The 15,257-nt window shown below is 39.4% G+C and overlaps 1 protein-coding gene across 3 annotated transcripts in view; it reads right to left on the reverse strand.

The window, feature by feature from the left end:
• MAP7 (microtubule associated protein 7) overlaps window positions 1-15,257 on the reverse strand; it is a 166,840-nt gene that overhangs the window by 33,736 nt on the left and 117,847 nt on the right. For all 3 annotated transcript variants that reach the window (XM_081250545.1, XM_081250544.1, XM_081250546.1), the window contains exons 4-5: window positions 3,266-3,429; window positions 2,345-2,462 (exon numbers count right to left, since the gene is read on the reverse strand). In XM_081250545.1, the coding sequence (XP_081106671.1) occupies window positions 2,345-2,462; window positions 3,266-3,429 (282 nt within the window). The remainder of the gene's footprint in view (window positions 1-2,344; window positions 2,463-3,265; window positions 3,430-15,257) is intronic.

Raw genomic sequence — 15,257 nt, forward strand, 5'->3', positions numbered from 1 at the left:
AATTTAATTATTAAAAGGAAAATAACCAAACATCATTTCTGTGACTCAAATTTACACTTAACTGATGGGCTCTTAGGGCAATCCTAACAAAGAAAAGATTTAGGGTAAAATGTCAAAAGGAACATCTTAATGATAAAATGTGAGGTTCAAGGGCACAAGGAAGGAAAATGAAAGTCATTTCTAGGAGATCTTATAGCAATACATTTTCTGATATTGCTTTATATGTTAAGCTTCAGTTGGGGGAAATTGTGTCTACATGGAGGCTTATCATGCATCATTAAAATTATGGAGATATAATACATATTTATTATATTACTTAACATGTAAGAATTTTTAATCTTTTTCTTTTCCTCTCTGAACAAAACACAGATCCACAAAAGGATTTACGAAGAATCGGTTTAAAATGTATAAAGTTTTACAAAGCAGTGCAAGCTGATGTGGGAGCAGTGAGACAACACACTGATTTAATCTGGATTAAATTCAACTTCTAGGATTTGTTTGTTGTACCGACCACAAGTTAGGCATTGTTGTGAAGTAAGGGTTACTCAAAATGAGCAAGACCTGGTCACTGCTCTCAAGATGTCAGCAGATCATTCTGACCTTTGAGAATTCTGGCAAATTCCCATTATTTTCAAACTACTCTGTTCCAGTATAAGAGCAATTTTCTCTAATTCACAAACCTTATAAAAGAGGATTTTATCCAACAGCTCACAAGTACAACGCTGGTTTCTCTTGCTCTGAGTGGCAATAACAAAGGTCATATATTGAACTGAGTGTGGAAGCAGGAAGTAAAGCTAAGTAACTTGAGTTCCCCTCAAATACGTTTGAAAATCTGTAACAGGTTTATATGTGTAACGTGCACATGTAAAACATGAAGCCAGGTAAAAGAAAAATAAGTGAGGTTATAAAAGTATATACCATGACAGCTTTTTTGCATGGAACAAATATGCAAAATTATCCCTAGAATGAAATATCACATGTAAATGATCCTTATGACCACAGATTTGATACATGCCCCACAGCAAATACCACTGGGTCATGAAGAGCCAAGGGGAAAAAAACATGCTTTCAAATTTGGTTCACTGCAAAGCTGTGGCAACATGCTTTTAGATCTTTTTAAATGAAGGGGTTATAGAAGATTCACTGAATGTTAGGAATGAAAGAGAATAAAGCAAACGAAAATCCATAGTTATTCAGATTAAAACCGAAAGTGGCAACAGCTGTACTGATGGGGCGGTCGGGTGGATAAAGCCACACTGGATGTATTTTGAGCCCTGGTGATTTATTAGTGAAAAAATATATTTTTAAGGTTTTATCCAAAATGATCATTTAAAAAGAAAGTAAACATAGCACATGTAATTACTTTATTTCAATACCTTTAAGTCACCTGAGTCATACTATTAACACTTGAGAAACACTGTGCCACGTCCCAGATCTAGGTCTATGCAACAGGATATTAAGCATGCATTATGACTAAGGTGGTGATGGTTCAGCTATTGATGAACTGGCCCTAGGTCTGAGGTGCTAGCTACAGGTCAGGCAATCAGCAAATCACAAGGATGTCTGTACCAGGTTTTCTAGTACCACCAAAAGTTGTGAAGTGGTGGTCCAGTCCTGCTAAATCGAGAAAGGTGAATGATGACTCAACAAAACCACCTGGGGACAGAATGTAAGACAATGATTTTTCAAAGTAAATTAAAAAAAAAAAAGCTTATTAGACTCACACAAATGAAAAAGAACTGACACACTATATAAAATTCAAGGTGTATTGAATTTACAGTACAAAAATAAAGCCTTTCACTAAATCCAAATTTCAGTATGATTTTATGTCAATTCAAGACCAAGGGAACATCCATTTGCTTGGACATCTACTATTTCTAGCTTCAGAAATCTGTATTTTCTCTTGAAGAGCCTTAGTGTTACATATACTTTAGGGTCAGAATCCATAAGCTCATAGTATTGATTCTGATTGTCAATATTGCTATGGTTCTTCCAGAGAAAAAGAGGAAACTGGTTAACCTATTCCATAATCCTGAAACCACTATGCAAATGAATTACTTAAAATAATGTAGAGTTGAAAGTAGTTGTTTAGAAACATTGCATAGATTTCCATTTCTTTAAAGAATTTTGTAAAGGACGAGAAAATCAGCCTGTGTGGAGGGAGGGAACCTTATCTTCTTACCTCCATCACCCTCTTATCCTCAAACAGTAGAAGCATCGTTTAAGTGTAACTTAATTAAATCCGCAGGATTTTTGTTTTGCAAACACAGAATAAAAAAGCAACTGTGACTTGTACTGTCCAGAAAAAAATAGTGATTTTTGAAAGCGGTTACTGTCTGTTTACCTGCGCTGTGGATACTGGGGCTCCCGTGGAGAGGACCTCCCCATGACCACCGGTTATGCTTCTGTTTTGGCTTCTGGCTCCTTTCCATTGTACGTCGTACAACGGCTTCATGGCGTTCCTTAAAGGGAAGAGAGGAGCTGATGATTAGATTCCACCTGGTTGTCTGAGGAGTCTTCAACTTAAGGCAGAGTGGAGTGAGAGATACTACTTAAACTTCCTAAGTCCTACACCTTAAGGGGAGAGTAATATCAACCTGGGTGGGGGGTTACTGAAATTATTAGGTTCCAGTTGATAAAGTGCTTGGCATACAGCAGGTACTTAAATAAATGACGATTACTATTACTACTGGGAGTGTGATGCTTTCCTCAACTCACATAAGCCTGGTAGTGCAGGTCTTAGCTTAAACACATGTGGTACTGTATTTTAAAAACAGCATCTGGAATCTACGGATGTGGGTAATCCCCACCCCACAACTTAATGGATTGTACGACTTTCTGTAACTTACCTATTCTGAGTCTAAATGTCCATTTTCACAAAAACTGACAACACTTACTCAAGGATTGAGGAAGAGTTAAATGAGACGATCTATGAGAAAACGTTTGTAAATGGTAAAGCCCTACAGAAATCCAATTCCTGGGAGTAGTCTTAAGACTTCGGTACAGATGAAGTAAACATAAATAAGTTATAGGTCTAGACCAGAGAAATGAGCTTTTAAAGTTCCTGGGGCAACAGTGAGAATCATACCATTCTCTACCTGATTTCTACACCACAACCTCCCTAGAAACTATGACTCTGTAAATCTGCTGCCTCTGAGACCTTCTTGCTGTGCACCCCACGGCCTTCACGGGAAGCTTCACAGTAAACGTGCTGTGTTTCTGAAACAGACGAGCCTCCCACGTTTCCCCCAGAGCAGCATCTCACCTTGTCCTCCTCGAGCCTCTGCCTTCGCTTCTCCTCCACAGCAGCCCTCCTACGTTCCTCTTTCAGCCTCTGCTCTTCTAGCTTCTTCTTCCGCTCCTCCAGGTGCTTTTCGTAGTGCTGCCTGGCCCGCTCTTCTCTCTCTAACCAGATTATTTCTCTTGCAGCTTCAGGAAGAAAAATGAGGGAAACCAAACACAGGCAGGTTTAAAAACTTAACAGTTAGAGCTGCAGAAACGGCCCACATTTAACAAACATGGATGGGGTCTTTGGTTTTAATTAACCAACCATGGCCTTTGCTTTTCTCAGATTTTCAGGAAAAAAATATTACTGTTAAATTTTTAGTGTAACGTAATATGCAAACAACGAGGCCAAAGAAGATGCACTGAATTCTACTCTTTGGGAACTGAAACAGCCCTCTAGTTTGGTATATTATTACTGCAGAAGAGTGCATGCATCACAGGCATGCATCACATCTCAATGCTGATAGCGATGTGATGCCCTCAAACCCACAGTACCATCTGTCTCTCTCTCTCATTAAAACATGTGATATCCTCCAGATCAAAAGTGTGTGCCTTGGGCTTCCCTGGTGGTGCAGTGGTTAAGAATCCGCCTGCCAATGCAGGGGACACGGGTTCAAGCCCTGGCCTGGGAAGATCCCACATGCCATGGAGCAACTAAGCCCACGTGCCGCAACTACCGAAGCCTGCGTGCCTAGAGCCCGTGCTCCACAACAAGAGAGAAGCACACGCACTGCAATGAAGAGTAGCCCCCGCTCACCGCAACTAGAGAAAGCCCGCACACAGCAATGAAGACCCAAGGCAGCCCAAAATAAGTTAATTAAATGAATAAAATTAAAAAAATTTACGAAAAAATAAGTGTGTGACTTCATTTGTTTCAACATAGCATTGGTTCTGTAAGTGTTAAAAGGATTTGGGAGAAAATCCCAAAGATTGATAGTTGATGAAAGATATGCCTCACAGGCATATCACACCGAGTCAGTAAAAGGATGTCAGGGCTCAAATAAGCAGCCGACCTTGTGTCTGAAGAGTTCACAATCTATTTAGGTAAGACTTAAAAAAAAAAAGCTGAATGAAAATAGACAACTCAAAAAATATGGTTCAGTGATGGAATGCTTCCTTTCTTCTTTACATATATATGCTCCTTCCTCATTTCAGGGAAAAAATAAATCCCACAAAACTTTAAAAAATATGATGCTTCCTTCAGCCGTGACAGCTAAACACATTTTTAATGTGAGTTATTAACATTGTTGGCAAAAGTGTCCAAACAAAATATCGAGCATAAACCTGGAGGACACTACAGTGGTATGTCAATTAAAATGTTACTTTTTAAGAGAAAAACAATTAATTCAGAACATTTTGTTTCCTCTAAATATTTGATATTAGAGATTCTGTATTTCTGCTACCATTAAATCCTTCCAGAGCTATTCATTTCAGGAGACAAATCTACTGAAATGGATCTGAACTGACTTGACTTTCACGGAAGGAAAAGGATGAGGACAAACCCACGGTAAGTTTGTCCTCTGACATCACTCAGGGTGGTACACAGAGATCTGGGTTTTCCCAGCAGCTCTGCTGCTAACACATAGTGAGACCTGAACAATTTCATTTGGATTTCAGTTTTCTCTTGCCTAAAACATGAAGAAATTGATCTTCAAGATTCCTGCCTTCCAATGTTAAAAGCCCATGGTTTTAAAGAAATTCTCAGGCCCAAGTTAAAAGTTTACTCAGAGAAAAAGCACATAGTATGTGCTTAATAAATGTTTACTAGATGATTGAATAAATTAAAAAATACTCTGAGAACACATATTAAAAGTAACAGATAGACAGCATTATTCACAATAGCCAAGATATGGAAGCAACCTAAGTGTCCATATCAATAGATGAATGGACAAAGAAGATGTGGTATACATAGGCCACGGAATATTACTCAGCCATAAAAAATAATGAAATCTTGCCATTTGTGACAACATGGATGGACCTAGAGAATATTATGCTAAATGAAATAAGTCCTACCTAAACTTGGCCTTAATATCTCTATTTGGTCTTGTTCTGCATTGCTCTCCAAAACAGCCTCTTCATTCTCCCTGGAGACCTTTCTCCTTACTGCACCTCCTAAACAAACCATACTTCCCCCATCTCTTTGCTCCTGTGGTTGCCTTGCTGGGAAAGTTGCTATCCTTTTTTTTATTGAAACAGATCCATCCTTTAAGGCAGTAGCCTCATGAAAACACAGATTGCTGGGCTCCAACCCTCATTCATTTCCACTTCTTTTAGGATGGGGCCCAGTAATCTTCATTTTAAACAAACTTCCCAGGTGATTCTGGTCCCAAGTGACCCCCTGATGGCATATGGAGGACCACTGCCCTTAAGGTCTTCTCCAGAAGCTTCATCTCTTCAGGGCTCATTGCTGCTCTTATGACATCTACCACAAACTTTAGCATTTCTTATACTCTGATTTCTATGTAGCAAAGGACTCCCCCTCCCCACTTTTTTCCCACTCACTGTAGTGTTTTTCACAACTTGTACATAGCCAAGGGTCTTACTAATTAATTACTTCCTGATTCATTGAGAACTACTTCTTGACTCATTCACCCGTAACCGTCTGGTCTTAGGCAAATTACTTAACTTCCTTATGCCTCGCTTCTGTCAGGGTAAATTTTGGCTGCATATAGGACCTTCTCATGGGTTTACTGTGAGGATTAAAAGAATCATTACACCTAACATAGTTAGAATAGTTCTCTGCACTTAGTAAGCATTCAGTAAATATTAGCCATTATTGCCAGATTTGTCATCATCATAATTCCAATTCAGAAAATTAAAGGTAGCTCTTAACATTGTGTTATCAATCACAACAGGGCTAGACATTATTACAACAATAATTAGTTTTATCCCAAATAATCTTTTAAAGGAAGAATACTTCTTTATCAAACTCTTGAGTTCCACTTCTAATTTTCTACCAGGATGTGGAGATCCTATTGCAGTGCCTTTTTAAACAACTGTCGTCTTTAAACAGCCATACAGAGAACAGGCAAACAATGGCGAAATAGCAAACAGCAGTTTCATATTATTGCAGAGTATGCTGGTGACTGCTAGGATTATTACCAAGTACAGATCATGCAGTCCTTTAAACTGAAGGATAATGTAAAATATTTCAATATTTTAATAAGAACTGAAAGTTAACTTATTCTAAGAGGTTTAGTTATTTAAAATATTCCCTGTGGATGATAGATAATATCAAAGTTTTGTATTTTCTCATTAAGAAATGAGACTTTTGAATGCAAGAAAAAAAATCAACAATTGCTATGGACTGGATTGTGTCCCCTCCACTGCAATTCATATGTTGAAGCCCTAACGCTCAATGTGACTGTATTTGGAGATAGGGCCTTCAGGAGGTAATCATGGTTAAATGAGGTCATAAGGGTAGGGACCTAATCCAATAGGATTACTGTCCTTATAAAAAGAGACACCAGGGAGTTCACTCTCCCTCTCTCTTCACGCTCAGAGGAGAGACCATGTGAGAACAGAGCGGCCACCTGAAAGCCAGGAAAGGAGCTCTCATCAGAAACTGAAGCCTACCGTAGCCTCGATCTTGAACTTTCTAGCTTCCAGAACTGTAAGAAAATAAAGTTCTGTTGTTTAAGCCATGCAATCTATGGTAGTCTGTTATGGTGGTCTGAACAGACAAATAACAACTCATTCAGTATTTAAAGCATTAACGTTCACTAATTTCATAGTGGCAGCTCTATAAAAGAATAACATGTCCCCAAAAAAGGACCTGTGATGAATAGCATTAACCTTTACTCTTGTGAAGTTATCATTTTCTCCTGGACTCTGAGATCATAACATAAAAATGAGAAAACCCACTGTGGCCCCTGGATCTTAACAACCCAGTCCCATCCCTGAGTTGCTGCCACCAGGATTATACTTCAATGACACTGTAACAGGGTGTCAGTGCCACACAAAGGGGAAATTCGCCATCCATTTGAACTCTGTTTAGAAACGCACAGTGACTCGTGTACTAAAAGGAGTTTGAAACGAAAGGGTGTAGGATAGAGTAGAAGCTCTGGCTTCACAGGAACCTGAGTCCACCCCCCACTCCTGCCACCCCCCCGTATGTGTCACTGAGCAAGCAGTGCCTTCTGTGGTCTCGTTTCCTCGAGCCGTCTTCCTGACAGGGCTGCTAGGTGGGCTCGCGGTAGTAACATATAGAGTGCTTAGGGCAGTGCCAGGTGCATGGTAGGGACTCCGTACATGTAGATAATTATAGTGAGTCAATCTTTATGATCGTTATACTAACTCCTGTCTTATCGCTACAGAAAAAAGGCAGCTAAACAGAAGAACACAGATAGGACAGAGAACCAGATGGTGCACTCGTGGGCTGGGTCAACTCCTGTCCCAGTCACATTCGACCATCTAGTGCCCAGCCTGGTCCTCCCGAGCAGGCTTACAACAGTGTGGGTGAAGAACGTGTTCCACTACCATGTGAGGGAAAGAAAATGATGACACTCATAGAATTAGAGCAATGTTAACACTGAACCTCCGAAACACACACAGCTTAGGTTCATGCTAGGATATGGAAGGCTATGAATAGGTTACTGGTAACACTGGCTACCAGAACAGCCAGTAATATCATGAAAAGTCAGAAAACGACAAGTGATAATATATGAGTTTGGATCTTGATTCTGCCGCTAATTCTGTGTGACCTTGGAAAAATTAGCTAACCCCTTTGACTTCTAAGTTAGAGAGTGTGTACAAAATGTTCTCTAAGATCTTTTTCAGTTCACTCCCATGACTCAGTTGTTTTTACCTTTGAGGACATATGAGGGATTACAATTAGGTTTCTTTCTGTTTTGATTTTGAGGGCTAAAAATTTAATTTTTGTGCTTTATCTCAATAATTATTGTGATTACTTACATTCAAATAAATTTCATTTTTATGTTGGTATGAAAACACTGATTTTTTTGGTGCTAAATATTAATTAAAAAAAAGGCTTAACTTGGTTAATCAACCCTGGGAAGGGGGGCTGTGGACTGAAAAATAAGAGCATCTGTGTAGGAAATACTAATTAATTTTATTTAATAATGAAGAAATGGGAATGAAAAGGTAACCACTAATAGTATGGAAAATTATAGCACAACTTCTAAATTAATACGGGGAATCATGGAATGAACAGTACTTGCATCAAACCAACGCCTACACCTCTATACCACCAACCCTACCCCTACCATAAAAAGGGATAAAAACAAAGTTTAAAAGGAATGAAACTAAGTTAAACGGAATAAAACTAAGCCTATTAGTTAAGACTGAGAGTTTTAGACCAGGCCAAAACTAAAAGCTAAAGGAATGAAACTAAGCCTATTAGCTAAGATTGAGACTTTTAGACCAGGCCAAAACACAAAACACCCAGTTACGTAGTTTAAAAGAAACAAACCTAAAACAAAGTGTCAAAGAAAATAATGAATGAACAAATAGCTATCAGGCAAATGAAAACAAAATTGTAATAAATGTGGGAATAATAATCCCATTTTGTCTGGTAGTAAAAATCAAATGAAGAAAAAAAACCCAAAGGAGATAAATAGCTCTCCCAGGATCACATGGTCTAAAAGAGGTAGAGTTGAAATTTTAAGTCAGCTCTGATTCCAAAGCCTGTACTTTCTGTTACTACACATGATTTCCTCCGTATTCACAACTTCCTGCTTAAAATTTCCACTTGAATATCCTGGTCAGATCCATCACATAACCTTACTCATATCTGCATATTCATCCCTACCTCAAGCCAGAACCTGCTCTGCCTTCTACGTTCTGATAGCAGATACATGACCTCCTAATGGTTTACAAAGTTAGACCCCTCAAGGTCATTCTCAATTTCACCTCATGGATGCTCCAACCTAACTCTACACTTCCACAATTGACTCCATCATTTTACATCAGAATTCGTCTCCCCTCCCATCCTTTCGATTCTACTGTATTTAAGCCCTCATTCCCTTCTTATTCCTGGTGTTTAGTCTATCTCCTCTTCACATCCATCCTTCATACTGTTCTCAGAGACATCTTCCCCCCCACCCCCAAACCCGATGTCACAGTCCTGCTTGAAAACCTGTTGGTTCCCCACTGTTCCCCAGTTCAACTCCTTAGATTGACCGTCTAATCATGTACCTTTTTACAAGCTATCCCCTGCCCAAAACACCTCTTCACACCTGGCAAACTTCAACCATCTTTCAAGTCCTGGGTCAAATGGCCCTTCCTCTGGTGGCAAAGTCACTCCCATAGCTCCTTCAGACTCCTACCTGTACTCTAGATCGTAACTACTCTGCTCTTACTGAGTTCTTCCCCATATAAAACTGTGTGTAGTTTAGCAGATGACAAAAGTATGAAGAATAAATGAGCTAAGGAGTTAAAGGATTATATGAGTTCCAAGCAAAGTGATTTACATTGAGCTTTAGTGTTAATTCAAAGCTTTCTCAACAAGTCATTTAAACTGTGTTTCTACTTTCCTCTCATTTGAATATTACACTGGAGAACTGCCTGGTAATATGGATGACCCTGCAGATACCCACGACACTTGTCTCTCCTGCCCGAGGGGACTTACTACTTTGCCTTCTTCCCTTGACATAGTGGTAGACTAATGGGACTGAGGTGCTGAGACACGGCTGAGGTGCTTATAACTTGTGAAATATCTAGACCCTTTCTTTGGAGATAGGAAAGCAATACTGTGCCAGGACTTCTTATCTTCAGAGCTAGGCCTAAAGGAGGGTTTAGCCTCAGCTAAAGTAAATGGAGTTTTGCTAAAGCACACAGAGCAATGGTTGTCCTTGGAATCTTTTTGTTACTGCCTTGACCCTAATCCACTTTCACTCCTTATAGAATGTTGCCATCCTCTTCCCTGGCTGTCTTACTGAGCCCCAGCCTACTAGACCAGAATCACAAACACCCCTCTATCTTTGTCTCTCTGTAGCTCAGAAACATTAGGTTTCTCCAATCCCAGGCAACTAGGTCAGTCTCTGGGGTCATATGACCTGCCATCCTCATCTTTATCACCACCATCATCACGGTGAGCTGTGCTCAATTCTTTATGCTGACACCAAGTGATTTACAGGCAGTACCTTCATAGCTGCCAGTGACATAGACACTGCTATTAAACTTATTTTATTAAACTTATTTTATTAAACTTATTCACAGAGAAGTGAAGTAACCTGTCTGATGTCTCAGAGTTAGTCAGTGGTGGAACTGGAATCCAAACTCTGGACCGTCTGACTCTAGAAGAAAACGAGGAACCATTATGCTAAAAGGCAGGATTTGGAACACCTCCCCATGACTAAAGTTCCTCCTCTAGATCGGGACAAGGGGTTCATCCAATGTGAAGATCCTGATCTTCTAATGTCACTCTTGGCCTTCATCATCGTCTATTTAAAAGACCATTTACTTTTCAGGCTTTAAGACCTTTTAATTGTCAGCTTTAAAGGCAAAGTCAACCTGGGAGAAATAAACAATGGCTGCTTAGTCACAATGATTCACCTTAGGTCAAAGCTTCAGCCTCTGAGTTATCTAATCCATCCTGCAACAAGCATTTATTCTTTCCTGTCTTGAGCCTGACTCATGATGCAGTGCTTTGGTATGTGCTCCTGTCCAAATTCCTCCCACTAACATGTACTCAGATCCTTTGGTGGTTCATAACCTGCCTGGAGGCCTTGGGAGCTTTTGTACACTTCATTCATTAAGTGACAACTTTAGGAGAGCAGATGCCATGGTTGACCACAGATCTGTCAAAGTTTTATCCAGTAAAAATTTGGATTAGAAAGACTTTCCCAAAGTCTGCTTTTGTTTTTGTGTTTTTGGTGTGTGGATAGTCTTATTAAAACCAATGACTGTCTATCAATGATAATAATGTGAAATGTAAAACCAGGGACAGTTTCACTTATGATGCTAATCAGAGTACGGCATCACTGGTTGTTTACTAATTAATTCTAACCTCTCTATCAACATTTTTGAGATGAACATTCTAAGCCAGGTTGAAATGATCATTTATCTCTTGACTGCGCTCTTATTAATACTGCTGCCAGAGGTGATAACACACACTGAGTAAGAAGGGTGGGGAGGGAAGCAAAGCAGAAAAGCTGTGACTGGAAGGGCAAGGAAGTCTGGTGAAATTATCTGAGAAACAATGCAAAAATAATTTAATTGAAGGTCAAAATCCTTTTCAGATTATCTTATTGTTATTTCTAATATAATACATTATGATAGATCTCCTGTACAGCTTTGAACTTAGCGATAAAATCCAATATGAATGAACTGAATGAGAGATTTGATTAAGTTTATTTTTTCTTCATGAGCTATGAGTCAATCATACAATTCTCTGATAAGCTTCCATGACTTTATAGACTCTCAGAAAGCCCCCAGCTGGGAATGTGACTCCATGCGCATCAATACTTCAAACTTTAATCTGTATCACCTTCAAAAAGGGAAACCTTATATCTTCCTAAACACAGAAGACTATTCGTCTGCTAAATATTCCTTAGATATTCCTTTGAATTTCTCAACATATTGTAGGACTATTAGTTTCATAACATATATGAAGACCAAGCAGTTTTAAGGCACAACTATTCTATAGATTACCTTTGTATCCTCGTTCGTCTAACTGAGAAGATGCTTAAGAATAAGAATTTCAGACTTGTTTGAGTGGACTATTATAAGGGTGGGTATTACCTGATAATTTGGTAATGTCTAACTAATTTGCAGTATACCTGCTGCATTCACCTCTACTTATATTGAAACATACAGATTTACTATTCATTTATCATTCAACCAACAACTGTTAGACATTGACTATGTGCCAGGCACTATTCTAGGTACTAGGCTATAGAAATTTAAAAATGACACAAGTCCTCTCTTTTATTAAGCTTATGTTCCAGTGAAAGCAGACAGACAACAAACAAATAAAATATATACATGCTTAGATACTGACAGTGACGTGGAGAAAAACAGAGGACTAGTTTGGGGGAACTGCAAATTTGAGTAAGATGGCCAAGGAAGGCCTCACTGAAGAGACGGCATTTAAACAATATCGGAGGTTCCTTAAAAAACTACAAATAGAACTACCATATGACCCAGCAATCCCACTACTGGGCATATACCCTGAGAAAACCATAATTCAAAAAGAGTCATGTACCACAATGTTCATTGCAGCTCTATTTACAACAGCCAGGAGATGGAAACAACCTAAGTGTCCATCATCGGATGAATGGATAAAGAAGATGTGGCACATATATACAATGGAATATTACTCAGCCATAAAAAGAAACGAAATTGAGCTATTTGTAATGAGGTGGATGGACCTAGAGTCTGTTATACAGAGTGAAGTAAGTCAGAAAGAGAAAGACAAATACTGTATGCTAACACATATATATGGAATTTAAGAAAAAAAAATGTCATGAAGAACCTAGGGGTAAGATAGGAATAAAGACACAGACCTACTAGAGAATGGACTTGAGGTTATGGGGAGGGGGAAGGGTAAGCTGTGGCAAAGTGAGAGAGTGGCATGGACATATATACACTACCAAACATAAAATCAATATCTAGTGGGAAGCAGCCGCATAGCACAGGGAGATCAGCTCGGTGCTCTGTGACCACCTAGAGGGGTGGGATAGGGAGGGTGGGAGGGAGGGAGACGCAAGAGGGAAGAGATATGGGAACATATGTATACGTATAACTGATTCACTTTGTTATAAAGCAGAAACTAACACACTATTGTAAAGCAATTATACTCCAATAAAGATGTAAAAGAATAAAAAATAAAAAAAAATAAACAATATCGGAAGGAGGAGAGAGAATAAGCTACTTGTATCTCTCAGGACAAACATTCCAGGTGGAGTGCATAGCAATATAAGTTCCAGGAGGTTAGAAAATTGATCTCTCACATTAAGAGCCCCAGGGTTCCTGGCTCAATAGTGACCGCACATCAAATATTAGGTGAATGAATATGTGAATTAAAACAGCAGGAAACAGCTGTAAAAAAAGGTAGTGGTGGTAGTTAGTATTACTTTAAACTATCTAAAGTCAAAAATTTATACTATTGCATAAATTCTACATGCTTTGATTCTTGTAGATGTTTTTGAAGAGAAATTAGTAACCAGGATCCATTCCAAGTTCTTACAGACTCTTAATGGACTCCAAGGCTAACAAATGGTCAATGCCACCAAATTTTCTCAAAAAGATATCAGAATCTGCTCCAACACTTATATTTACCTTCTGGTTCTGTGTCAAATGGACAGTGAGTACAGCACCCATGTACCTTGCTTGTGCATGAGGAAGCAGAATAGCTCTTCCTCCACGTGAGAGCTGGGTATGTGTCCAGCTCTGAAACTTCGGAAAATCTACCACCACATCTGAAGCATAGGGACCACTCTCTACTTAACAGAATCACCACTTGTTGAAGAATGTAAACATTGATATAGGTGACCCTGTACATATTAAAAATATGCTTAAATAGTTGATATGGCAGAAAGAAAAAAGGGTCTATTAACTATCCCATTTTTTAAGATTCAGTTCCTCCCTTGAGCTAAATTATCACAATGCACTTTTAAAATAAAATAAATGACAGTCCATAAAATAACTTAACATCAGCAACTATGGCAGGCTCACACAAAAAGTACAACCATTGTGTTAATTTTCACCTAAATGTGATAATACAGAGTGAAGTGTTTAGAACACTGCTTGGCCCATAGTTAGTGCTCAATAAACATTATTATTATTAATGAATAATATTAATATTATTAATACATAATTAAAGGCTTGGGTAAAATCAGGAAAATCAGCAAATATTTATTATGTGTCTGTTTTATATTTAGCGCTGAATATTGGGATAAAAAGAATTAGAAAACCATGGCCATATGCTTTAAAAGCTTAAAATATATACAACCAGAAAGTTCTATAGAGTCCAAATAGAAAAAGTTCAGTAGCATATAAAGTAGCACTAGACTATGAGCTAAAATATGATAGTTATGCAAGATATAGAGTAAGAAAATGAGAGTTTCCAAAAGGGGAAAGATCATAAAAACCAGGAAGGCGTCAAAAAGAAGGACTGGAACTAACCATGACCGAGCTGGAGGAATGAGGTACATCTATGAGATAGTTTTGGGTAACTAAAATCTAAATTTACTAAGGTCTGAACTAGGATGAGAGCAGAGGCAGCAAATTTAAAGGCATGGATCTGAGACCTATGTTGAAGACAGAGGCCTGCTGGTCTTGTGACTAAATGGATTCAGGGATAGTGAGTGTGGCAAATTCCACCTACAAACCAGGCTAGAGGTAGCTGAAGCCCCAGCTAGAGGACTAGGCTGAGTCCAGACTGACCACTGGTACCTACAAGCGGCTCAACAGGTCCGAGAGGAGACTAGGCAGTGCACAGCCCTGGACCACCACGTTTCATTCTGTAAAAGATGCGGTAGTTAAGGCTGGTAGAAAGATGCCAGTGCCTCCAGCAGCAGGAGAAAGCATCAAAAATAGCGGAAAGATAATTGGGAGGGGCAGGGGGATGCTGGTGCAATTGACCGAGACACAGAAATTCCTCAGAGGAGTGTTCTGGAGTGAAGGTTGATGGGCAATGTAGTTGTATAGAGTGGGGGTCCCCGACCTGTGGGCCACGGACCGGTAGAGGTCTGAGGTCTGTTAGGAAGCGGGCTGAACAGCAGGAGGTGGGGGGTGGGCAAGCGAGCAAAGCTTCACCTGCCGCTCCCCATCGCTCACATTACCGCCTATACCAACCAACCACCATGCCCCTATGGAAAAATTGTCTTCTACGAAACTGGTCCCTGGTGCCAAAAAGGTTGGGGACCGCTGGTATAGAGGCTGAGTTTCAGATGACAGGAAAGCATCTACTGCCTTATGAGTGAGTTGGAAATGTGAAACCCATATTATCAAAAAAGGAGGGTTGAGGGGCCTCCCTGGTGGCGCAGTGGTTGAGAGTCCGCCTGCCG

Source organism: Mesoplodon bidens (assembly GCF_964165515.1).
Source record: "Mesoplodon bidens genome assembly, chromosome: 12".
Classification (NCBI taxonomy): Eukaryota; Metazoa; Chordata; class Mammalia; order Artiodactyla; family Ziphiidae; genus Mesoplodon; species Mesoplodon bidens.